The sequence below is a fragment of the Dermochelys coriacea genome, chromosome 7 (assembly GCF_009764565.3).
Source record: "Dermochelys coriacea isolate rDerCor1 chromosome 7, rDerCor1.pri.v4, whole genome shotgun sequence".
NCBI classification, from domain to species: Eukaryota; Metazoa; Chordata; order Testudines; family Dermochelyidae; genus Dermochelys; species Dermochelys coriacea.
Window position 1 is genome coordinate 112,442,692 of NC_050074.1, and position 27,808 is coordinate 112,470,499.

General features: G+C 37.4%; 1 protein-coding gene across 1 annotated transcript; it reads right to left on the bottom strand.

The window, feature by feature from the left end:
- Nucleotides 1-27,717, bottom strand: CCDC172 (coiled-coil domain containing 172). Its single transcript, XM_043518917.1, has 8 exons — nucleotides 27,639-27,717; nucleotides 26,121-26,206; nucleotides 22,287-22,403; nucleotides 21,055-21,220; nucleotides 19,990-20,091; nucleotides 16,895-16,997; nucleotides 1,674-1,761; nucleotides 1-30 (listed from the first exon to the last, which is right to left on the bottom strand). The coding sequence occupies exons 1-8, from the start codon at nucleotides 27,715-27,717 to the stop codon at nucleotides 1-3; spliced, it is 771 nt and encodes a 256-aa protein (XP_043374852.1).
- Nucleotides 27,718-27,808: the final 91 nt, after the last annotated feature.

Genomic DNA, 27,808 nt, shown 5'->3' on the forward strand with positions numbered 1-27,808 from the left:
TTATTTGCCTGAAGACTTTTGTGATAATTTCTGCAAAAAAGAAAAATACATGTTAATTTGAAATATATGAAACAAATCCTAATTGTGAGACTATTCTTTATAAATAACTTAAAAGGACAAGGACATGGTCACAACCTCCATTATATGTCAGCTGACTTGGGCTAGTATGTGGCCAGAAGTATTCACCAATCTTTAAAGAGGTATACTAGATATTGTTGCTGTGTGTACTCCTTCACAGGAGTCAAAAACAATGTGCCTGTCTTGGGTACAATATCTTTGGGAACTATTGTCTTTGCACAGGTCCTGCTCCCTTGTCCCCAAAACATGGGTATGTCTATATAGCAATTAAACGCCTGTGGCTGTCCTGTGTCAACTGGCTTGGGCTACGGGGTCCCAGAAGGATGTCCCCTAATGGGGTCCCAGAGTCCAGGCTCCAACCCAAGCCTAACATATACACTGTAATTAAACAGCTCTGTAGCCAGCTGATGCGGGACAGCCACGGATGTTTAACTTCAGTGAAGACATACCCACAGTGGCCTAATGCCAAAATCTAGCCCTTGAATTTTAAGACGACTGAATTTCTTTATCATATGTAATGTACCAGGCTACCAAATGAAATTTATTTTGTTTACAATATTTTGTTTACAGGATCATATAAAACATCCTGTACGTAGTGAAGTATGCAACGTTCCCAAACCATCTCAATCAGCTTTAAGATTAGTATAGCTACATTGCTATATTTAAAGTTGAGCATTTCCATTAGGCATCTCATTTTGGGAGTTTAATCTCAGTCTGTGTATTTATGTGGCCCCTGTCATCATAGTATATGAGCATCTGCCAGCATTATTATTCCTGGCCTTGCTTGAGAGTGTACATTTTAGATCCGTTTTAGATCTGAGAAATCAAAGTAGAAGTTTGCATTTTACAAAACTTTGTTTTACTTGCTAATGATAAAGTTAATGAATGAGGTTCAAGGTTACCATCCCTCCAAATAAAACGTTATGCAATAAACTACTCTGGCACAAACATTTTTACTGTTCATTAAAACCAATGTACATACATCCAAATAAACCAAATCCTGTCACTGATGCCACATTTTTTTCCCCTAGTGGCAGTTGTATCAAAGAGTAGCTAGAACAGACTCCAAAATACATCAACCAAAACCCCTTCACTCCTGAAAATGAGACCCTTAAAGTATTTACCTGCAATGTGTTTGTCCCCTCCTTTTAAAAAAACTATTATTAAGTGCTGAATAAATAAAGCTAATGTGACACAAACTAACAGTTATGAAAATTGAAGAAAAGGTTGACATTTAGAAGAAAATATCAAGTCTTCTCTAGTCAGTTTCCATAAAGAACCCTATGAGTTTACAACATTCAGTAAGTACATAAGTTGTACTCCCCTGTGGCCCAATTGCAACATGTCTATTTAAATAAAGATTGCTTTCTAGGATCAATGTAGCTCATCCTGCATGGTCCATTCAGCATTCAAGAGGATAATATTAATGGTGGCCCTACAACTAAATCCCTGCATCTTTTGCTGAAAATTTCTCAGTCTTAACAGGTAATGTTTTTCTGACTTTCCCTTTTCAGTGAAAAATGGGGCTCTGGCAGTTTGCAAATGGTGGGCCTAAAATTAATGAAAATTAGGAGCGCTCAATAAAAATAGCATACCATCTGCAGAAATTCAATTTCTGTTTGAAGAGCTTCACAAACATTTTCCAAGTCATCTTCTTTGTAAATTTCCAGTTCTTTTTTAATTCTGTTTCAATTAAAAAAAAAGTCATATCCAAGGTTAGTCAATTGTATTACTGTTTCATTCAAATTTGGTCCAAGCCTGCAATCTGCTCAGCATGGGCAGACCCTATCCTCCCTGCACAGATCTGATTGCATGAGCAAGAGCTAGATTTGCAGTTATGATAGACCTGCAGGTTCAACACTGCATAACTCCTGGAGATTATTCATCACTGGCAGTTGTGGTAGTGACGAGGAGAAATTTAGAAAATGACAGTCTCTGGGTTTGAAGAAAATATATCCAGAATAAGTGCTGTAACAGAAAATGTGAATTATAGGGCTACACGTCTATTGCTGGGTGTGGTGATATCATAAAAATATAATCCTCTCATAGTTTAATACATGGATTTGAATAATTGATCCAGGCCCTCCACAGGCTCCCACTTCTGTTGCCTCCATAGTTATCGCTGCTGTCCCTCCACTGTATTATGTTTGTTCCATGCTGTTGCTGTCCCTTCCTTTGCAATATCAATAGCCTATGTCAGGGGTTCTCAAACTCCTCCACAGTGTGGATCAATTTCAATAGAGTGATTCTCTGATTATACCTCCCCTCCTGTTCACTGTGCTGTGCCCCATTTCTCCTTCCATTCAATGTCACATGATAGCCCTATGGCAACTGCAGCAATTGCTTACCTGGAAAAATAGTAGTATTAAAAGTATCTTTAATTTTTAAGACTGTTTGTAGCTAGATTGCAATATGCATTAGCAGCTGGAAATAAGGAGGTGCCACCTCACTGTGTGGACCACCAGAAAGTGCTCTGCAAGCCAACAACGGTTCAGAGTCTGGGAACCGCTGTGTTTAAATCTTTAAGCTGAAGGGCCCTAGGTCTTCACAGTGAGTTTCCAGGAGGGATGTTATGGAGAATGAAATTGGTCACAAGGACAAAACTGTCTAATTGTCACTCAGCATCAAGCTCAAAAAGCAGCCCCTACAAACACAGAACCTGTGACTGAGTTAACCTCTGGCACGGAAGCAGTTAATACAGCAGATTCTTGTCAACAAAATTCTGAATTGTGGCTGACCCTGAGATAGAGGAAATGTCCGCTCCAAATATTCCTGTTGACTGGATGGAGCCATTGAGAGGGATTTGACTTGCCTAATACTGTCTCCAGAGTGGCCTCAGAGCCCATGACCAGAACAACAGATGCACTGTTCATCAGATAACTAGAGTCTGTGCAGCTCTCAGAAGCAGAGAGAGCTATTCACAAGTGAATAATCCTCTCTAAGGGGTGGGTTCCCATGGGGAATATTAAAGCTTAGGAAACAAGCAGGCAATTAGTCCTGTCAAAGGTACCAGTCCAAGCTACTGTGCATCACCCATTATATTTACTTAGCTAGACATTTAATGGACCAAGAGATAAACTAATCCCAAAATTTTAGTGGCCTGATGTACATGAAGCATACAATTATACTGTAAGCCCTGTTATGGGTTCTAGCAGGTAGAGAAACAGAAGAGAACTGCAAAGTTCAGTTAAGTCCACTTCCTATAACAGAAGAACAATTTCAAAGGGTCATGATGGATATTTTGAGTCTACTATATAGGCTGACAAAAAGAGAAGAGGTATATCCTAGTGCTAGAGAAATATGCCAGCTAGTCCCTTACAACAGTAGACCTGCGCACTGCTGGCGTTGAAAGAGAGAAACTGACAACCTTTAAGTGTTTCATATATAGGGTGTTAGAAGATATTGGTGAATTAGCCTAGTATGTATTATGACAAAGCTCTGTCCTTGCGTCCGTGGGTCCCACATTTCCTGGCGGATTTCGCTAGCCTCAGTGGCTCGCTGTGACCCTCCACGTAACCCTTCTTTCTCTAGGGACAAGGGTCACAATCTACTGAGCCATTTTCATCATAAGCCAGCAAGGGAGGTGAGGAAAAGTTATCCTTCCTTGCACAGTCTCTGTGTCTCCCAGTCTCAGTGATTAAACAGGGGGCAAAGGTGGGGGGTGGGGGGAGAGCCCAGGCCCACCCTCTACTCCAGGCTCCAGCCCAGGGACCCTAATAGTATCAGCTATGGTAGCTGATCTTTTAGAAACATGACATGTACAATTCCCTGGGCTACTTCCCCCCACAGCAGCTCTCGCTTCCTCAAGCTCCACTTCACCCTTACCTCAGGGCCTCCTTCCTTGTGCCTGATATGGTGTGTACTGCTCAGTCTCTCCAACAGCACAACTTCCTCCCACAGCACCTGACTTCCACATCCACCTGACTAACTGGGAGGCTTTTAACTAGTTTCAGCCAGCCCCTGATTGGCTTCAGGTGTCCCAATCAACCTAGCCTTCTCCCTGCCTTCTGGAAAGTTCTTAATTGGCCCCAGATGTCTTAATTGACCTGGAGCAGCTTCCATTTCACTTAACCTGGTACCAGGGGTTTGTTTAGCCTGGAGTTTATATCTATCTCCTACTACTTTTCTATAGCCATCTGGTCTTGCCCTGTCACAGTATATATAGATGACGTTTCTTTAGTCAGCCTAACATGGGCAGGGCATCTCTTCCACATGCGGCAATGATGCTTCTCATAAAAATGGCTTTGCTAACCGTGAAAGAAAAAGTGTAACCTTGATTTGATAGAATTAGCTTATTTGGGACACAGAGTTAGAATGGATGGATTTAATAACAGAGCCTGAAGTTTGTTTCATTTTTTTCCCCATTACAAAAAAGGCACTGCAGAAAGGGATAAGCTTGAGCTGTATATGATGTGTGAGGTGTCTCTGTTTAGAGAAGGGTTACAGAAGCTTACAGAAGCATTTCTTTGGAAACAAACTGCATACATCCATGTGTTCTGACAAAAAAGAAAGATATAAAAGAGTTTTAAAGATGGTCTACAGCTGTGGTAAACAAACTTTTTAGTACTGCAGTTCCCTTACAGATATTCTAAAATTTGGTGGCTCCCCATACCAAGTGCCTCTTTTTCTTTTTCTTTTTCTTTTTCTTTTTCTTTTTCTTTTTCTTTTTCTTTTTCTTTTTCTTCTTTTTTCTGATGCAGGATACTAGAATTAAGATGGACTCTAGAGTTTGGATGGTGTTTGTGACTTTAACTATATAAAGTTTTTTTAATTATATAATCTAATCTAATCTGGGTTTTTAAAACTATAATTTGAAACTATGGAGGGTTTTTTTTTTCTTGGTGTCTTTGGACTGAGCCTAACATTTTAATGGAAAAAAACGGGCTGTTCTGAACTGCATAGTTGCGCAATGTTTGGTTGAATCTCTGATAGTGCCAGGTATTAGTTGTTTTCCAAGTTTAAATGATTTCTGTATTTAGTTTTCCTGGAAACAATTGCTGAAAACGCAGACACACAGAAATAACTTATACCGAATGGAAGCAGCATTTTCGTAGCTTTATCACTGAGTTCTTTGTACTCTCCCCTAACAGAAATGCAGAATTCCTGATTTGTCAGATTTGAAAATTTGATGACAGTTTTTAGCACTTGACAATTCTAAGTGATTTTCTTGAGCTGAGATACCTAAGGTTAGAATTGAATCAGCTGTTACCAAAAATGGCTTTAAAATGCAAACGATCTGGAGAGTCGTTTTCAACTTCAGGAAAATATTCATCAAAGTGGGAATACAATCCAGACAAATGAGTTAATATTGGGTCATTAATTCCATTTTGATTACTTTCACTTTGTTCTTTTTAAAAGTCTGATAATATTGGAAACATCTTGGTAACTCCCTTTTCAATGTGGCATCTTCAAAGACAAACTTTCTTCATTAATCCCCTGATTTTCTTTTTCATATTTAGTATATTTGCATCCCTACCTTGAAGTGTTACGTTCAGTGCATTCAATTTGCTAATATGTCCACTGGCTAACCCAATGTAATAAAGAAGTCCAATTACATATGTAATCTGCAAGGTCTGTTTTCCCCAAGGAGGAAAATTCTGATTTCATCACACAATTCAAAACCACCTGACTTTGCTATGAAACAAAACTTGAATGTGGTCAGTGCCCATCTGTTCACACAACATACTAAAAGAGTGTGTGATCACCAAGGACCCTAGTTTTCTGTGATTTTTTTTAAAAAAAAAATCTCCATAAGAAACATAAAAATCCACGTTTTTTCTGTGATTAAAATTACTTGTTGAATTTCAGTTTCCCTAGCCACAATATATATGGGTATCGGTTGAACACAATGTTATTTGATACAGTAGAACTCTGTTTGTCTGAGCCTCCATTATCTGGCTCTCCGTATTAACCAAACTGGGGCTGACAGCCAAGCCCCGGGATAGCAGGGCTCCTGCCACCAGCCCCAGGGTGTTAAATATGGAGAGCCGGATAATTGGAGGCTCAGCTAAATGAGGTACTACTGTATATGTTTTTATTTTTTCACAAAATGTAAAAACTAAAGATTCTCTGCAAAGAGAACTTAGTTTAGAATCACATTGAGTGGTACCTTATTGAGGATCCAATCTAATGCCCGCGGGAGTAAATGGGAGTTGGATCAGGCCCTAAGAGTATGTCTACACACTACTGCCAGGAGAGAGCCTCCCATCACCAGGAAGACAAATTAATATTAGTGGGGCTTGAGCTAGCAAATAAAAATAGCAGTGTGGACACTGCAGTTTGGGCTCTCATGTTCACCTGTCCCCCTAGGCTTCATAGCCCAAGCTACAATGTTTACACTGCTAGCTCAAGGCTGTCTACCCGAGCTTGGAGGCTTGCACCCAGTTGCAGTGTAGAGATACCCTAAGTGACTAGCCTCACTGGCTTCAGCAAGGCTACTCAAGATGAGTAAGGCTGGCAGAATTTAGCCCTAAATCAGTAATACTTAATATTCCTGTAGCTGGCATACCAGCACACTGTTGATTCCTAGCTTTGATCACTTTTTTAAATATTAGGTTTACTTAGTATGTGCTTGCACTACCAATGATGCCTCTTCTGTTTGTCTTGAGTGCTAGAAATGGCAAAGAGATGAAGGCTGAAATTAGTTGGGTTTTGGTTTTTTTTGCAGCTGTGAAATGAGTAAGGTTATTAAATATCATTGACCTTCTTGGTTGATGCACTTCCTTCCTGCAATTCAGCTGTATATGCAGCAAGCAATTGGAAAAATAGGTGTCAGTTCAATAGAAACTGGTGGTATTGAACTGAAATGCAAAGAAAATGAAGTTACTCATAAATGGAATTCTCTGAATACTCATCCACATTATTGGAGCAAGAAACTTGTGGCCAAAGCTTGCATTCTAAGAGTGAGCATATGTGGACTGTAGTAAAGAACTTTTTGTTCAGAAGTCAGAATGATTATCTGTTTTATTTCTTTTTTCTAATAAATGGGAGGAAAGAAGGAAATCACTCAGCTGCTGTTAAATTTATTGCAATTGCTGCCATTTGCTCTTTTACATTGTTGGAAAAAAATTGAGGCTTTGTTGAAGGTAGTAGAATGTTTTCCCCTTCTTTTCTCCCCCACCCATTGTCTTTTGTTTGCTTTTCACCTTCTTTTTGTCTAATTTACACCAAAAATTGTTAGCCATTTTATTCCTTATTATGGATTCTATCAGTTTGGAAGATAACGGAGATGCGGTGGATACAGACTATGGGTTTACAAAAAAAAATCTAGCTTTTGAGACCAGCCTTGACAGTTCTCTAAAAAAGTATCTCAAAATCTGAGAGGAAAGTAGCTGGGGAGAATGACCTGGATTTTCTCACTTATCTCACAGGTGACTAATCAGAAAGCAGTAGTATTAATGAAGGATTTAAGATTGGGTTGAAAACTGTCTAAAGGAAAGAGTAAGACTGGGTTCTGATTTATGGTTTCAAGCCAAAATGGAGATAATGTGTGGAGTCCTACAAGGTTCAATGCTGGAACCAAATTTATTTAGATGATCCTAAAGCTACGGTAGTACGTTGCTGGCTGTTCACAATTTGCCTAATGACGCCAAGATAGAGAATGCTGTTGATACAGTTGAAGTCAATAAATTTCAGGATCTTATAATTTGACTGGGGATGTGGACGAATGAGTTCTAAGTGAAATTCCGGATCACAAAATGTAAAGCCATGTCCATAGGTTGGACAAATAAATTAAAAATTTTGTGTGATGGAATAAAACTAGAGCAAACAAATTTAAAAAGTGATCTAGGAGTGATAGTAAATGATATGAAAATGAAACACAGAGTTATATCAACAGTAACAAAGTAAATATAATACTAGGATGCCTAATTATGGGAATTAGATGTAAATCAAAAGAGAGAGAAATACCTTACCTAAGATTAAATAGGTTACGTGCCTGTCACTTGAGAATCTAAGTGCTGGTACCATTGTATATAAAGTACTAATTAGGACAGAATATGTGAGCAGTATCCATCCAATTATCTTTAAAAAATATATTAAATTCTTAGAAAATGTCTGGAGAATGGTTACAAAATGTAATTTAGGTTTGACTGGAATACCCTATGACAAAAATTTTAAGAAATATTACATTAGGGAAAAAGTGTTTGAAAGGTAAATATTCAGTGGTCAGACAAGGGTGAAATTCACTGCTGTTCACAGAGCCTGCAGAAGGCCTAAGCACCACTTACATCCCAGGTAATTTGAGTGTCTTAACTGGGTCTTAAATGACATATTGGCTTTGTGCTGGTGAATTTGACCATAAACAAAATAACTTTTCTCATTGCAGGATAATAGTCCAATTCATGGACATGAATTAAGCGGAAGTTTGCAGGATGGGCTTTTCCTCTCCAAGGCTTGTTGAGTAGTTGACTTTAATGGAGCTATAACAGACTACACCTACCGAGGATTTGGCCCATAGTATTTATAAAGCTCCCAGGCAATGTATTTAAGGCACTGCACAAATAGAAACAATCACAGATTTAAGAATTACAGTATAAATATATCAAGATTATTAATGTAATTTAATATACCAGTGGTTAAACTCTGGGCTAGCTGAAAGTTTGTCACATACTAACACAGTATTTAACAAATGTTTAATTTCAGTTAATTTGCTGCCTGTCTGAGGGGCACATTTCTTCCCAATACCTAAATAACCCTTCATAACTCCCATTGGGGTCTCTTTTTAAGGAAGGGATGGGCAAGGGAGTGGTTAAAGCTACAAGCCTCAGACTTCAAAGCTGAAATGGATAAGAAATTGGGGCCTGATAGCATTTATGGTTATACCTGCTGAAAGGCAGAGGAAATCATAGATGAACCAATGGTTGTTTCAATCCAAATTTCCTATGTTTCTACTTGCATAAAGAAAATTGCTCCCAAGCAGACTTTAGATGTCAACATTTACCCTATAGCAAATTTTATATCTGAATTATAAACCCCAGAAATTGGGGTTCATAATGGAAACCATGACACAATTCTAACTATAATAGTCTTACTGGGCAGTGCTATAAAAAAGTGTTCAGAAATCAAATGAGCAGATTTTCATTAAAGAAACCCATTTTGCATCATATATTACTCCAGAGATTGATATTTCCTGCTTATAAAACTTAACATAAAATTTAATTGCAAATATTTTCTCAAAACCACCAGATTCAGGCCTTAGGCAATCCACTATTAATATGAAGCATTTGTTCAGCTCTAGTGGACATATTTCTTGTATGATTTATGTGAAAGAAGGCATCATTGCTCCTTCATGGTTTTAGTAATGAGGTTTCTTTTCCTGTAGTATGAAGCATAAGAAGCAGTACTAGTTCTTTTATAATTAGGCAAGTAAACAAAGCCCCAAACTATTAAATAATGTAAACTGACTGTGCATTTTGTTTCTATTTCCAGGCTTCTTAAATAGTATGGAATTTCAAGCTTCAAAGACATAATTTATCCTCTAAATTCTCTTGTACAATGGACTGGTTTCAATTAGAAACTGCCCCAGCCTTCTCAGAATCACCTTTTAATTAAAAATCCTTTTAGCCTGTTTGATGTGTGGCAACATACAGTTCTAAAGTGAAAGTGTAAAACAAGTTAAATAATAATTACCATGATAAATAATTAAATAGAATATAACAGAGGCAAACACTGAACTCAAGAATTTATTAGTACCAGTTAGAGGCCCCTCTCTGCTTAACTATGAGTTAGGATTTCATGTTTGAGAAACAAGAGGAGCGGAGTGTTTGGCATCTGAGAGTTAAATGCAAACTATAGGTAGCAGATACCTATTCTAATCATCCATTCTAGGTATCTCATGATTTAAAGGCAATTCCCCTTTGAAAAAGCTCAGTTTTACTCTAATTGCTGCCTTGAATATGCATCCAATTCACTGAGACTGTTGATTTTTTTGAGGCTGCTTTGAAGGAGAGAAGGCACTTTGGAGAGAAAGAGAGAGACTTCTGTGCATGAGTTGTAAGTAATTTTGGGGCAGAAGCAAAGGCATGCTTTTGTTTTTTTATCTGATGATATATCAGAATAGTGGTCACTCTGAGGCATGCAACATACTAGTTGTAATGATCTGTGAGTGACACCAGGAAGTTATTGGAGTCACTAAAGTATTGTTTCTAAGACAGAATATGCCTTTGAAGGCATACTTTACTACCTACCTGCCTTGTTAAAGCTCTTATGAAACTGACAGTACTCATGCAGAATTCCTATTGGTATACTGTAGTAGTTGCTTAAAATTTTTCATTTGAAATATTTTTCAACAAAATGTTGATTTCTCATTTTTTAAATACAAATATTCTTGTTTTGAAATTTTCAATTTTTTTTATAAACAATTTTTGTTAGCTTTTCCCTCTTTTGTTAGCTTTTCCCTTTTTTCAGTGGCAAAATGGAAAAAGGGGGAGAAAGTGTGTATGTGGGGGCGGGAAATAAAAATAAGAGAGGATAATTAAAATGAAAACCAAAAACTTAAAATCAATTTGAAATGTTTTGATACATTTTTTTTCCAGAAAATTACAGTTTTTCTCTTAAAACCCATGGAATGAAAATCATTTTGAAATTGTTTGTAGCAATTTTCAGTCACTTTAGACTTTTTGTCATGAAGATGTCAACTTAAAGGCCATCAGGCCAATTTTGCATCAGAGTCATTGAAAGACTCCAGGGAAGCTGACAGGAATGTGAAGCATTCACCCTAGAATGGTAACAATTTGGGATGACATTCTGGAGAAGATCTTTGAAGCCAGCTGAGGCATGGCTCACTAGAAAGCAAGTTACCAAAATTTCAAATTTTGAAGTTGTTTCTGATTGCAAAGTTTTCAAATGGAACAATTTTTCACTTTACCAGCATTTTTTTGTTTTTTTTGTAATTTTCAAAAAGTTTGAATTTTCTTTTCTTTTCTTTTTTTTGCCACTGAGTGCAGTACCAGGAATAGTGTCCAGATTTGTCTTCTCACACTCATTCACTTTCCTTTTTCCACTCTCTGACTTTTCAAAACTTCATCCACTTAGTAACTTTTTCAAAGTAGCAAAGTAAATGTTTCATTTTTCCTTTTGCTGCATGTAATTTTCCAAAGTGGAGGACATTTTGGAAAGTTTAGAATGGAAAAAGAATACATTTTTAAAAAATTGTGGAAGAAAAAAAAAACGCAAACCAAAACCCTAAACTTGTTCATTCTTTTGCCTCCAGTAGCAAAAAAAGGGAGAGAAAATGGGAAAAGCAATAATTGAAAATACTGACAATTATTAGATTTTGAAAAAAATTAAATCTAAAATTCAATTCAAGAAAAAAACAATTATTTAATTTCATTTTGAAATTTCACATAGAAAAAATGAAATATTTAATCAAAAGATATTTTGCCACAAAAAAATTCATTTTTGATGAAACATTGTTTTTCAGCAGGAAAATTTCAGTTACGAAATTTCAGCTAATTCTTACTCTGAGGCACGCTAGGCCAAGGGTGTTGCCAATCAGTGAGCTAGATCTTCCAGCAACAATCGAGGCATTTCTTGAAGCCTGTAAATTGTTTGTGCACCAGAAGCTGCTGAAGGGTTTTGAATGTTCACAGTAGTTCCTGTGGAGGTTAATTGATGGGCAGAGTATAGGTGAGGTGATTGAGGTGTATGATAGAACTAATTTAACGCACATACATGATGCATGCTTCAGTTTCTGAAGGCTCAGAAAAAATATTATTTATTGGAGATAAACAGTAAGCAGACTGTAGCAGCATCAGCATCTGGCAACGGACTCGCTACCATCGGTGGTGCACAATGAAAAGACTATTGTTGACAATAGTCTCCTGCCCCCCAATGTGTATTGATGATTTTTGAATTCTGAGTCAGAGGCACTCCTCTGAGGCACTCCTTCAAAGCACATACCCATGGCTGAGGATCCATGAAAATATTGCATTTGGAGAACGCTATTTTGTTTCAGTGTACCTAATATCTCAGAAAAAGCCAAAAGAAATTTTAACAAATTTTCACCAAATTTATCTTTGAGCATGAGAAATTCCAGCCTTTTTTGGGAAAACTTGTAAATGTTGGAAGCTACTGTTTTGCTATAATTACAATTTAAATTGTGTGTGGCTGGTTCCTATATCTCGGGCATGTTGTGGAGCATCTGCTCATCTACAGCAGCTCCATCAGTTGTTTGAATCACCACCGAGTGGGTTTTTTTTCCTGACTGTGTGTGATAATTGGAGGGATTTTGCAGAGATTTTATTAAACCACGAATGTGTTTCAGAGCATTTTGCTGAGCTCCAAGATGAGTCACTGTAATTTGAATTAACTTGCTATACTTTTCAGCTGAAATGCAATATACTTTAAGATATATACTTAATTGTAATGAAGATTCTTCCTTTGCCAGCTACTTTTAATATGGATTTTTGAGCTGGGCCTAAGTATGTGATACAATAACAGACTTAGAGGGCAGTCTGGGAGCTACATATATCAGGTTTATTGATGCCGTCTATGTCTCCTTTTTTTCCCTTTTCTAATGAGGCACTAAAAAAATCTGTATTTTTACCATTTACAGAGTAGTGTGGTTTCAAAGGTAAACAAAAATGTTTTGATTCTTTCATTTTATAGGCAAATCTACATATGTTACCCATGATTCCTGTCAAAATATCATCCTTTGTATACTAAATATTGTTTCTAAATACTATTTAGAAACAAAGGCTCCATTCCTACTATGGATTCTGCATAGGCAGCACCCTGTTTTCAAGCCCTATCTTGAAGGCCAAAAAAGTGTGGGATTTTTTTCCCAATCATGTTAGTTAAATCACATTAGCTTAACATTACTGAAAATCTCTAAGATGTGGATTAGCACATTTGAAGCCAAATAACACTGCATCAGAAATGTTAGTATCTTAACAGGGCTTTTCAGTCATGTTAAGCTCACTTGGCTGAACTCACATGCCTGAAAAACACACTTTTGGGGCATTTGACTTCAGTAGGGTTCCATGCAGGTGCAAGGGCATGCCTGCCTAGGATTTATAGGATTGACTTTATCAAGACAATGACCTCTTTATAAAATATTTCGTTTGAAAATTATACAGAATCAATGGTCAGAAATTTTTGACTGCCTGTGTTTGGGGAAAAAATAGTCTACCTCCTGTAAAGAGTACAGCTGTGTCAGAATGATACTTAACAGATTTTGTCTAAATCAACATTTGAAGGAATATACAAGTTAAATTTCAATAATGAACTAAGAAATATAAGTCATTTAGTTTGTTAATCTTTTTCTAAGCCTTTGTAGTAAATTTTTTCCAAGACAAGAAGTTTTTAATTAGTTTTTTTTCTTCTAAATTGAACAATGACAACAAAATGTCAAGTTTTAGTCAGTCCATCAACTAATACGGAAGTGCGTTTATTTTCTTGCTGAGTCAGCTTTGTGTCAGGTGTATTGAAATTATGCTTCCTTCATTCAGTGTTGAGAGTTGTTAATCTAAAATAGCTTATTTATTTTGAAGGAAGAGCCAGAGCCATGTTCATTCTTAACATGCAACTATAGAATAGAAAGCAAGTAATTAAGGGTAGCTTAATAATTAGCAACATAGCCAATAATTCATAACTTGAGCTATAACATCCACTCTTTTTTCTCCTACCATATTTCCTCTTAGAGGCCCAAATGCAGAAGTGAGTGGGCGAATCCAAAATAGCGTAAGCTAAAGTAATTTACTCTTTTACACCCTCCTGTTAGTTGCTTTTCTTTCAACACTGCTCTCTTATGGCTCCATATTTATATTAGGTTTCAGAGCAGCAGCCGTGTTAGTCTGTATTCGCAAAAAGAAAAGGAGTACTTGTAGCACCTTAGAGACTAACAAATTTATTTGAGCATAAGCTTTCATGAGCTACAAGTGAGCTGTAGCTCACGAAAGCTTACGCTCAAATAAATTTGTTAGTCTCTAAGGTGCCACAAGTACTCCTTATTTATATTAATAGAATGTAAATTAAACCATCTTTGATTCCTTTTCTTTCTTAGCTCAGTTGGCCCAATTAAGTTCTAATGTGTCAGGATTGTAAGAAACACACTGGTAAAGGTGTATGAGTCCAAGTTGTTGCAACTTACATGCTAAAGAGCCAAGATGAAGCTGTAAGCCAAACTATCTTAAACAACTTTGGACTCACTTTGCGCTGAATTCAGAACGGTGTTTAATGTGAAATGCTAAAACAGATTTTATGTGACTGTAGTAGGTTTTTTAAAGGATTTCCTAAGTCATAGAAAAGCAAATAGAAAAGGAGTACTTGTGGCACCTTAGAGACTAACAAATTTATTATTTATTAACAACTTTATTATTTAGTATTCGTGAGCTACAGCTCACTTCATCGGATGCATTTCGTGAGCTGCACGAAAGCTTATGCTCTCATAAATTTGTTAGTCTCTAAGGTGCCACAAGTACTCCTTTTCTTTTTGCGAATACAGACTAACACGGCTGCTACTCTGAAACCAGAAAAGCAAACGGTTACTATTTTAGTAGTAGCAGCACTTTATATATCTTCTAAACACTATGCAGCCAGTAGCTAATTAATATAAACTTATTGCAACATAAAATAAAAATCTATGATCAATTAATCAGCAAATCTTATCATATTTCTTGTTGATTTGATTTCTGTAGGATGCTTCATTGATTAGTATTCATGACTATTTAAAATATTTTATCTTCTATAGTGCCTTCCATCCGAAGTTCTTAGAACACTTTACAAACATTGATTGAACCTCAGAAGACCCCTCATTTGCTTATTAACCTTATTTACAAATGGGGAAACTGAGGCACAGGTTAAATGATTTGCACAATGTCTTTCAGTGAGTCAATAATCTTAATTCTTGGTGGTTCCTAACTTTCAACATAGACAGGTTTTCCAAGAAAACTAATTATGCCAGGTTGAATATTAAGTGATGTTACAGCATTAAATTACTCTGAGAAGTGTATTATTTAGAAGGAAGATGACAACCTCATACATCAGAAAAGCTAATGCATCACCATGGAATTAATAATGTAAAAGAGAGAATTCTAACACATTCCCTTATGGACCAGCAGATACTGTTACTATTTACATTGTATCTTGTGTGTACATGTTGTACAAAAGTCTTTTGCCCCTGTATGTAGCTTTCCAAATTAATTAATTCTCAAGAGTTGAAAGGGTTAGGAAATAGGGTTGGTGATTGATTTTCTATGAAAACTGTTTTTCAACAGAAAATTGGGTTTTTGACAAGCAGAATTTTCCTGGAAACTTTTTTAATTGAAAGAGTATAGCTGCAATCTTTCAGTTTTCAGCTGAAAAGTCAAATCTCCATGGAAGATTTTGATGATGACAAATGTTACTTCATTTTCATCATAAATTTCTATGGGGGAAAAAAAACTTCAAATGAGCTCTGCTACGAAGAAGTCCTTTCCTTTGCTTTGTTAAAGGGTTCTTACATCCAAGGATAATTTCACCAAGCTCAGAAAACATGTCTTCAATATTTTTGTATTGAAAAGGTATGATTTCTCCTTAAAAGATATTGCAGAATTTACGTTTGTATAAAAGGGTAAATGTCACATTTAGGCAAACTAAGATAGATGTCAATTTCCAGAACTGGGAAGTCCCTTCCCCACCCCCCCAGAAAGTGAGTAAGATGGAAGATCAAGTACTCACATAGAGCAGAGAATGAGTACATGGTCCTCCATTTTACTTAGTCCATGAGAGAACCAGCCATATGGGGATGCTGATGCACCTTTTATGCACCAGAGGCATGACTGCACAGTAGCTTCATTCAAAGACAATCACACTTGGGGACGGTGGCAGTGATCGGGGAAAGTAGATCAAATTTAAATTTATGTGAATCCAGTGTCCTCAGACCACTGCACGACTGGTGCAGAAGGACAAGGATCACCATTCCATTCTGTAGGCTGAAACAGTACAGCAGGCAAGGCAGCATCCACCTTCCCTACCCTTGACGTGTGATGATCAGGTGGAGTTTGAACCTGCTGTGAGCATTCTGCTAGGCGCCTCTTTTTTTGCAGGGCTGGGAAGGAATTTTTCCCTCATCACCATATTGGCTTCAGTGGAGTGGGGGTTTTTCCATCTTCCCCACAATGGGTGTCAGGGAAGGCCTATTATGGTGAGCAGAAAAGGTGGTGGGCTATGTGTCACAACTTATTTTGTAAGTGTGGGGCAGATGTTCAGTGTAGGTACTCGATAGGGAAGGCATCCAGTGACCAGATTAATGGTCTGGTAAAGGACTTAAAAAGGAAATGCTGGTTAAAGGAATGGAACGGGGCAGGGAGTTTGGAGCTCCTATGGTTGGAACAGCAGGGAGCCAACCCCCCTTTCTTATAGCCCACCTTAACCCGTCTCTGAGGGTGTGTGGATGGTAAGGTCCTGGCAAAAGATGTGCTTGAGGGACATGGCTGGAAAAAGAGGGGAAGCTGGTGGAAGCCCCCCAGGTAATTACGGAATAAATAGGGGGTTACCTGCACTGTGCACTTTTTTATCTGCTGGGTAGTCCCAGACATCTAATAATAAAGTTGTGGCCTGATTAAATCCATATCAAGTGTCTCCTGTCCTTCTTTTTGGTATAGCCAGACAACGAGGAGCAAAGTCTTTGACTTAACTGGATGTCATAAGTAAGAGCAACAGGATTTGTTCTATAATGCACACTAATTATTTCTTCGGACTTCAAAGGGAATACTAATACAGAAAAAGTTAAAATTAGGCCCAGTGTAGCTACCATGATGTTACAGGAATGATCCAAAATCATAAAGGCAAAGTTTAAGTTTGAAAACTAAACTACACAACTGATGGTCATTACCTTAAACATTCAATGTCAGTCTGAGGCTTTTCACTAACTTTGACTTTTTCTGCTTCTAAACATTTTGTAATGTCTTCAGCTTCATGTAGTTGTTCTTTAGTATCTAAACATAAAATAACAAGTCCTTACTAATATATATTAATCATCTGTATTCACATATACCCTGCATTTTATAAGTTCACACATTCTAATTATTGTGGAAACTGCTATGAAGGTGAAAATATTAGATCACAGTACATGAAATTAAAATATTTTACAGTTGTAGTTACCATACAATTGTAATCTTTCAAGCAATTGCAAAATCTGCAGGATGCTTATAGTATCTGTACATTAAAATTTTAACCTCAAAGAACCATTTATGGCATTTTTCGTAGTTCAACTACTATTACATATGCATTATGTAAACAATGCACATATTTCTGGTTATTTCTGTTTTATACCAAAAGCTTTGTAGATTTAATAAAAATAAAATATTGGCTTTATTATACTGTTTTAGCCAAATCTCAAAACTGGTACTTCGTCCTCATCCTCCTTGACATGTCAGCTGCCTTTAATACAGTCAACTGTTGTTGTTTTTTTTCTTGAAATCTTGTCCTCCTTTTCTTTCCATGACTTTTTTCTCTCCTGATTTTCTTCCTATTCTCTAACTGGTCCTTCAGAGGATCCTCTTCCTCACCCCTTCAGCTTTCAGTGCGGGTGTCACAGGGCTCTGTCCTTGGTCACTTTCTCTTCTCTGTCTACACCTTATTTCATTTACACCTACACAGTAATCTCATCTATAAACAAAAATTCAACCATCTCTATGTTGATGACTCATAGATCTATCTTTTGGCTCCAGGCTTATCTTCCTTTGTCCAATTTAAAATCTTGGCCTATCTCTCTGACATCTGCTCACCGATGTCTAGTCATCAGCTCAAGATCAACATGTCTAAAACTCAGCTTCTTATCTCCTGCCCATTCCTCCAAGCCTTCCTAATACCTTTTTTCTCAATCATTGTGGATAACATTGCCATCCTGCCTGTCACTCAGACCCATGTCATGGGCATCATCTTTGACTTGGCCCTCTTTGTAGGTCCTCACATCCAGGCTGACTAAATCTTGGTGTTTCTTTCAGATTTTTCTGTGGCCTTGACAAATGTAGTCTTGCCCTGCTCATCTCCATTCCAAATGCTGCTGCCAAGATCATTTTTCTGTCCCGTCATTTTGACGCTATCACTACTGTCTTTCCATCCCTCCTCTGGCTCCCCCTTCTCTATTACATGAAACATAAGGTGCCTGTCTTAACTTTCAAGGCCCTTCGTGGCCTATCTCCACCCTAGTTATCTCTCATTCAGTATTGAGATGTTGACTTCCACCTCCAGTCGCCCCATGATGCCATCACCAACTTGTACAATTTTTAAACAAGCCCTTCATTCCTTATTACATGCAGTTCCTCGCAGTTGGGAGAGGGAAATCTACATCATTATCTTCCTCCAAAACCCTCCTTAAAACTCATCAACGATAGCTTGAGCAACAGTAGTAGTGAAGTTGCAGCCGCATGGTTGGTGACTGCTCGAGGATGTATGCAGGGTTCTGGCAGGCAGGAGTAGCCTGTGCAGACACCAATGCTGCTGCTGTTACTCAAGCTAGCTTTGATTTCATATCTGTCTGTATATGCTTCAATCACACCTCCCCATGGCAGCATACAAATATTCTTATGTGGTAAGTTTTTTGGAACAGACATCATCATCTCTTTGTTCTGAGTTTGCACAGCACTTACCACAGTGGCCTCCTAGTCTATGACTAGCTCTCCTAGGCACTACCATAGTACAGTAAATAATTATGATGTTGAATGGACTGCAGTGTTAAACAAAATGGGACAAAAGTTGGATCCAGTGAACTCTGCTCTATTTGAAGTGTCACACAAATAAAACCCATTTTATTACTAGATCCTTGTATATAATAATCTAGATGATAGGCTATCAAGAGGTGTTACAGTGTACGTGGATCAGAGCTGTATTTCAAACACCAAAGTACTTTGGAGAAAGATTGTTTCAGTATTATAAAGAGAGAAGAGGTGAAAAGGAAGGTGAGGTTGGAAAAAGGAATAACAAAGACAGAAAGCAAAAGGAAATGAGGGAGAGGGTAGATAACTAAATTACTATCAATCTATCCATAAATGATAAAAATAGTCTGGAAGAGAGTGACACCACTGATTCAAATTTATAAGCCTCAAATTTGTCTTTTGTGGCCCCTATCCTGCTTCCACAGAAGACAATAGTAACACCTACTGTTTTGACTTCTGTGAGAGCAGGTTCAGACCCCAGATTATCCTGAGTTATCCGATGCTCCTGCTTTATTTTATTTCAGATATGCACCACCAGCACACTGATAAAAACTTTTACTTTGTCACCTTTTGTTGGTTCTTTCGTAAATCAAGTTACACATATATGTTTCTCATGTCCTCATTCTAAATCAATGCAGTATTATATTTGAAAAGATTAGCAGCATAAACAGCTTATCATTAAAGCTAGATGAACAATGGCTTTTTTTGGTTTTCAAGAAAAAGTTTTCGGTCAAACCAAAAACGACATTTAAAAAAATTGTTTGGTGAATCTAAGTTGGAAATTTTTTATAAATGTATGGGTTTTACCCCAGTGATAAGGGCACTCACCTGGGATGTGGGAGACCTAGGTTCAATTCTTCCCACTGCCTGATGTGGAGAAGAGATTTTAGTTGGGGTCTCCCACATTTCAGAAGAGTAGTGCACTACTATCACTGGGCTATGGATATTCTAGTATGTGTCTTTTTCAATCTCTTCTCTTGAAGCTGTGTTCTACTTTTAAAAAATTATCACTGGAGAAAGGACTTGGGTGTCCCTCCCCACAGGCGAGTCCCTAAATACCAAGCTAGTCATCCATTCTAACTCTCTTTCCCTGTCCCCGTGACTATCCATTGTCATTCTAAGTAACAATTCATATCTTTCATTAAGACAATGAATAGTCATTGGGACAATCATACTTCTGAAAAAATATCTGAGGGGAACTATCTGTCAAATATGTTTGTCAAATCACAAATGATTATCATAATAAGTGATTATCAAACGCATTAAATACCTTTGAGTTTGCTCTGGAGAGTAAATAAATCCTGCTTTAATTCATTCTTCTGCAGCTGGAGTGCATTTAACTGAACATTTTCATGTTCCATTGACTTCATTTCTAAGAAGAAATACATTTTAACTTAAAATACATTACAGTTTTAATCTTGATGGTATAATCTTAAATACTCTTTAATTACTTCTAACCGTCTTTGGATATTCTAAAAGGACATTAGGATAAAAATACAATTAGACTTATAAACCTGGTGTACAAGAAATTACATATGGACAACTCTATTAGAATTATATGTATCTACAAACAGGGAATACAAGGAACAGGTGCATGATGAATTAAGTCTGTCAAGTCGAACTGTCCGCAGAGAGAAATCTTTTACCCCTGTTGGCTATTCATGTTGCTGGAACTCTGGACTTTATCGCTAGATGGGTGAGTTGGGTTCACCTGGAGAAATAGGAACTGAAACGGTCCAAGTAGCCATTGCCATTGTGTGGTCTGTGGCTATCACAAAGATTGACTGCCCAGTCAGCAAGGAAGAGGAACAAGAAATGCCATGGTTAGACTACCTGCTATGATCTTATATTCTGTATTTGAGCTCAAAGCGTCATAGGATCCTGTTTCAGACAATAACTATAAAGGACCAATCTCATGAGGCACCTGTGCATGTAACTCCCATTGAATTTAGGAGGGCTTGTAGGACTCAGAGCTAGGTGGTCAATAATCATTGTGGACTTATGTGGTCCATTTAACATGGTAATGCAACATGCACCCCCCTATACTTTTCTGTTGGCTATGATCTCCTGGATAGCTGTGCAGGAGTAGATGCAGGTATCGCAGAGCTTGTACTTCCCCGCCTAACACAAATGGTGGGAGAGAGTGTACTGGGCAATATAGCCACACCAACACACTGTCCCTTATTCAGGGCAGATCGTGATCTCACAATCTAGCCCAAAGAGAAATATCCAGCTAGGAAGGCAATAGGTTTAAAACTATTGCTTTACTCAGTTACGTTTTAGTCATTTGTATTCTCTAGCAATCCAAGATAAAATAGTTTAACATAAGACATACCATTTTTCAAAATATTTGCTTTAGTTTCTAAATCACATATTTCAGTCTTGACTTTTTTTCTAATCAAAAGCTCTCTGTTACATGTTAGTCCATACTCATTGTTAAAATCTGTGATTTCCTTAATAAAATTCTCCTCTTCTTCAATCATTTTCCTCTTTGTATCTGACTAAAAAGGTGGGAAAAAGTATACAGAGAAAAATGGAATCCTTGTTAAAATAATCGAGCTGAAATACAGTTTTGCCCCCTTATAACTATGTAAAATCAGTATGTATTCTATTTTGTAACCTGGAAAAACAGGGAAATGGTCTAGCTCTCCATCATTACTTCTGTTGCATTAATCTTACTGTTTCGCTCTTGTGACAAAATGAAAGGAGCATGTTCTATAATAATAGTGCTGTATCATTAGTGTTAGAGGCCACATTATGCTATCAATTTTTAAGCATGTATTGAAATCAATGGAGAGTTCGGCTTAAAATCAATGGCATAAAATGGCCATTATTTTTGGTTCTTTAAATTGCTCATTAAGGGTGAAATTCACCCCTTTGCAGAAGTCCAGGACAAGGCCACTGCACTATTTAAGCTCCCAAAATATAGGCTAAGAGAGCTGACCTTGTTAGGAAGTCTGGAATATGGAGTTTCTCAGTGCCTTTTAGAAATAGGTCCCAAATTTAAAGTATTTGTTTTTTTCAAGAAAAACTTTCATTTATAGAAAAATACATTCATAAAGTCAATTATAAGATTAAATTCCATTCAAAGCTCTTATCTGAATACTAATTTAAATAAAATGTGAATTCCCTTGTAAACAAGAAGAGAGAGAGAACCCATGTATCAAATCTGACTGGATACAGTTGATATCAAATTCACATTCCATCAGAGGATAGCAATTTTGCCTTTATAGCTAAGTACCATTACTATAATATTTACAGTATTCCTTATTCTGTCCTATATGTCAGAAGGGAAATATGCAAGGCACTGCAGTAATACTACTAAATTGTAAAGACAACTGAAAAGTTTTTAAAGGTAATCCAGGAGGTAGATTATCTAAAATCATGGATTAAAGTTTGGAGTGAGATTCTGAATTTTTGTGTTTTAATTTGTTAGAACCAAAACAAATTTTAATAATTCAGATTTTCATACTTAGTGTCCAATTTTTTTCAAAATATAAATCTGACTGTAGTCATACAGTATTTTGTACAACTGAACTCCCTTAAATAGTATAACTGAAAACATACAAAGATTTTGAGAAAAATACTCCTTTGATTCATAAGTTCAACTTTCTTTTTCTCTAAGATGTCTTCACGTTTCTTCAAAAGTTGTAAGTAGAAGAGCTTTTCAGACAGCTGTTGAACCTTCAAAGAGAAGAAAAGATTGGTGATAAAAATAAGTACACATGATATATAGGTCTTGCACATAAAGAGCCCTATCCAGAAAAAAAAGTCTGCATAGCTGCTGGACCATGGAAGCTTAATGGGTCTCCTTTTCTCTTTAGCTTGCAATCTAAACACAAAAAGAAAAGAAGTACTTGTTGCATCTTGGAGACTAACAAATTTATTTGAGCATAAACACAATTCTTCACAGCAGTATCTCCTCTTTAGAGGTTAAACTCAGTGCTGTTCCCAATATAGAGAATGGAGTCCTTAACTCTCATTTTTAGCCAGAAAATTTTTCATCTGGAATGGAGAGAGACTCAACAGAGCATACAATCTTTTAAATAGCTTAACATAGGGGTGACTTTTTCTCCATCTAACCAGATATCATCAAGTCAGGCATAGATTAACTTCAAAGGGACAAAACCCCAAAGTTATTGTGCTCTTCTCTGAATGTCTGTGGTTAGCCATAGAGAACTATTTATGCTAGCCATTACCCTGTGTGCCTCTTCTACTGTTGACGATGAAGTAGGGATTGATGGTCTCATAAATTTTCCCAGCATGACTGTGAGAACTATCAGGCAGGGGAGAGTAATGAAGGGACCAAGCTTTGGGCTGAAGACAGTTCTACTATAAAACCCCAAATAAATTAAAAACCTTCCTTCTGCACACATTTGTATTTTTGGATTTAATTTTTTTAAACAGTACTTCAACTGATGAAGTAGGCTGCTCAACTAATTTGTGCATACCACTCAAGGAGAATTCTTCCAGATTTTGCAGCACAACCATGGTTGGAAGTTTAAAACTAAGCAAGCGTAGGGGGACAGAATATGATGAGATACAGGAGCAGATAAGTAGGGAGCAACTAAGTTATTGAAGGATATTAAAGGCAAACACCAGAAGCTTGTATCTGATGTGATGGTGAGTGGGAGCCAATGAAGGGATGCAAAGAGAGGGGATGACAAGGGAGCAAAGTGACTGTCAGGAAGACCACAGAGTATGGGATTGCAGTAGTCAAGAGGAAATATGGTGAGAGTCTATATGATAGTTTTAGTGGTGTGGATGGCAAGAAAAGGCCAAATATTAGAGATATTACGGAAGAAGAAGTAACAAGATTTAGAAACTGTCTACATAAACAAGTTGAGAAAGGGTACAGTCAAGATGATATGCCTGAATAACAGAGAGAATGGTGGTAGTGTCAATAGTAATGCAGCTTGGACAAAATTAGAAGAATTTGGAAAAGAAAACAATGGGCCAGATTTTCTCTTGACATACCAACCATATTTTAGTGAAGGTGTCAGGGAGCTTGTCCTCCAATATCAAGAGCTTTGGGATAATTTATTGTTGCGTACTGATTCAAAGCAAGTTACTAATATTGTGCTTCTGTATTTATATTACTGAGTATAACCAGGCATATTGTAGTTTCTCCAACCGCAAAGTGCCTTCATAATCTATTACTTTGCAATAAATTTTTTTAAAGAAATCACTGAGCCATGAAAGGCAAAATGCTATAAATCAAGTTCTAATTACATGCTACCTGGTTTTACAGAACAGAAAAAAATTAATATTTTCTATGAGCATTCCCTTGACCACGAGCAGTCTCTGTGAAATAGATGTCAAAACATTTTTGAACTCAAAGGCTCATCTACTTATTTAGGCTTGAGTTGGGATGTGGCCAGGGGAGAGGGAAGAAATGACACACAGTTATTTGAAGGAGGACTTTAGTATTATATTATTTCTTAGTAGTAGTTTGATTATATTAATTGCAGTAGATACATTGAGAATTTGTAGAATAAGCTAAATTTTAGGTATTGAAAAATAATTGACAATGTAAATAATCTCACTAGTCAGTGTATAATCTTTATATTGAAATTTTTTTGATTGAAATAATTCCTTTATTGCCTGCATCATTTCCTTTTGATAAATGAATTAATTTCAAACTAAACAAGCAAATAAAATCTACTATTGTACACATTGGTAAGAATATGATTAATTTTTAATGAATAAAAGACAATGGAATCAATTAGGAATGCATCTTCACCTTTCTCCACTAGTCATGTACAGCAATTGTTTTTGCTTTTGAGTCCTCTGATACCTACCATACAAACCACAATTATAAACCAGACTTAATCAGTAACAAATTAGTGAATGCATCTGATGAAGTGAGCTGTAGCTCACAAAACTTATGCTCAAATAAATTTGTTAGTCTCTAAGGTGCCACAAGTATTCCTTTTCTTTTTACAAATAAAATTGTGATTCTCATAAATTAATTTTATAAGCAGGACTACAGGGGGTTGGTTACCTAGCAAATATCACACATTCCAACCTTGTATTGATTAAAGACCAGTTCCTATTGTAGATCCATATTGGGTTCTGATCTTTGAAACTGTTATGCACATTAGTCCCATTGAAGTCAATGGGGCTGTTGACATGCATATGGGTAACTGTTTGCAGAATCAAGGTCTAAATTTGTAACTAGTAAATATTTCTAAACAATTCTGTGGATTCTTTTCCCCCCTTTAACATACCTTAATCTATTTTAGGGGTTTCTATAGCATCTGTCACAGTAGCATTGAAGTGCATATGTAGAACAAATGCACTGGCAAACCACACAACAGCCTATCTCTTCAAAAATTTAGGTATCACCACCAAACCATTAATTCACCTCACCATATGAATTAGTAGTATTAGTGTTGGTAAAATTGGGAGTCTGGTAGTAAAAGTCAAAAGGGGCACAAAGCACAATCCAGAAGATTGCAAGATTTATCTCTAACATATTTCTGTTATTTTATAGGTAAAATACTAGAGATAACATAGGCCTGATTCTAAAAGGAGCCTCTGCCTGCTTACTATGCACCTACAATTTTGTTGGTGCAGATATTTAAGAGCACAGGTGACATCATTTAGACCTCATTTGCAGGCACAAACAAGTGGGTGTCGAACATAATTTCACCCACAATTATTAGTACTGACAAAACTAAGAGTATAAAGAGGGAGTACATCTACTATATGGAAAAAGGAATTAGAAAATGTAAAAGAGTGAGTGGTAGAACACTAACTGGTCTGGCTAGAAAGGTGGTTCTGTCTACAATGGCACTAGCCAAACTATAAGTGCACTCTTTGTACATGCTAGACAGTGAGTAACACAAATAGAATTGCTGATATGTGGATGAGGTGGAAACTCTTAAGGCCTGATCCAAAGCTCACTAAAGTCAGTTCTGGGACTCTCTTAATTTACTTCAGTGCACACTAGGTATGGCCGTCATTGAATGGAAGTGGACAGTGAAGCGCGTATGTGAACAAACTTCATGTATCTTAGAGTGGTAATAAAGGAGAAGGAAGGAGTGTTCTACCTTCTACATCAAGACCCCAAGCTTGTAAAAGGAACCAGATTAGTATACCCCTGAGCCCATCTGGAATCCTACTGAGGCCCCTGGGGCTCCATGCAATCTCAGGGGTCAGTCTGAATGGTGAGTCTTATAGGACTGGGATCAAAATGGCAGGCCGATGCTCTTGTGACATGTTCAGATACTCTGGCGATGAGCACTACAGAAATGCATACATAAAGCAAACACTATAATAATTAATATAAACACTATGTGAAGTATAGTGCTTCAAAGTGATCATGAACAATTTATTAAAATTACAGCCCATTTACCAATAACAATAATTAACATACTATAAGTATTACTACTCTACCTTAGTTTCTAATTTTGTTTTTGCTTCATTCAGTTCTTCTGTTGTTTGCTTAATTTTTTCATGACTTCTGTTTATGTCTAATTTAACTGCAATACAAAATGAAACTTTAAACACATGAAATCAATTTGTGAAAGTGAGATTCTTTTAACAATTTGCTTCTTGCAAGATAGAGTGGTGTAGAAAGATGACTTCAGTAGAGACGTATAATTGCTAACTTCTAAACACATCGGTTTTCCTATAATAGCTACTGTCACCGTCATCAGTTACTAGAAGTGGAAATCGACATTCAGTTGCGAACAAACGAGTGCCTAATTACTACTTTAGTGTGGACCAACATGACATTTGCATAGATAATTCAGATAACTAGCTTTGGAAATTGGATTTAAATTAAGGGTTACCTGTTTTACTGTATAGTAAAGTACCTTGTTGATACTCTTCTACACCATGAACTACTGATTAAAACAACAGGCAGGGAGCAAGATACTGGGGTTCTATTTCTAAATCTGCTGGTGGTTTTCTGTGTAGTCTTGGACAAACTTCCTAAAGTTCCCAGTGCATTCCAGGCAATTACATTTCCTGAAAGCAGATTTTGTAGAGTTCAAATTACAGGTCTAGACTGTAGTATTGCCAGACCCAAGCATTTAGAAAAATCATGATTTAGCCCCTCCCCCCATATTATGAGGTCAGCTTAAAAATCATGAGATTAAAAAAAAATAGCAGATCCTTTTTATTCACCTTCTGGTTTTGAGCCTTTGGGTTTGTTTTTCATCTTTCCTCCAGCATCAGGAGGGTAGAAATGTACTCTTTAAAAAAAAAAAACAACCAACAACAACAAAAACACGAGCGAGCACTGAGATTTGCTTGTAATAACATGATTCCAGGAATTGGGGCTTTAGAAATAACAACAAATATCATGACTCTCATGATAAAAAATTACATGTTGGCAAGGCTGTGCGTGAGGATGATACAAGCCTGACCCTGCTGTATTCAAACACAGGAGAAGGGAGATAGGCTCTTTCAAAGCAAGCCCACATGTGTCTATTGCAGGGCTGTCCTGAGTCTCTATGGAATTCACTATAACTATTGAAACAGGAGGTGGTGAGGGAGGCAGGAACTCGAGTTATTGGGATCAATACAGGAGTGACCGGGTAACTCTGTGGCCTGTATTATATAGGTGAGACTAGAGACTGTGAGCTGTAGCTCACGAAAGCTTATGCTCTAATAAATTGGTTAGTCTCTAAGGTGCCACAAGTACTGCTTTCCTTTTTGCGAATACAGACTAACACGGCTGCTACTCTGAAGGTCCCTTCTGGCCTTATAATCTAGGAGTCTATATACTCCAGGGGAAAGGCTCAGTCAAGATTTACTGGCCTTGCTTGAAACCACCTCCCCCCCCGCCCCGCCACAAGATGGAGGACCCACCACACTGCCGTCCAGGGCTCGCTGGGAACCAGGGAGTCATGTGACCACAGGCCATCATTGCTGCACCAGGCATGAGATGGCGGCTGTGTGGCTGACCTTGGTGCATGAGGCGCCGCTTCCCCTCCGCTTGCTGCTCCGTGAGGAGGATTTGCTGGAACAGGGAGTCCAGGTTCATTTCGGTCTCCTTGGGGGGCAGGACTTGGGGTTATTTCCCCGTTCCTGGGAGGCTTATTCACCACTTCAGAGGCCCCTCACAGGGGGGCAGG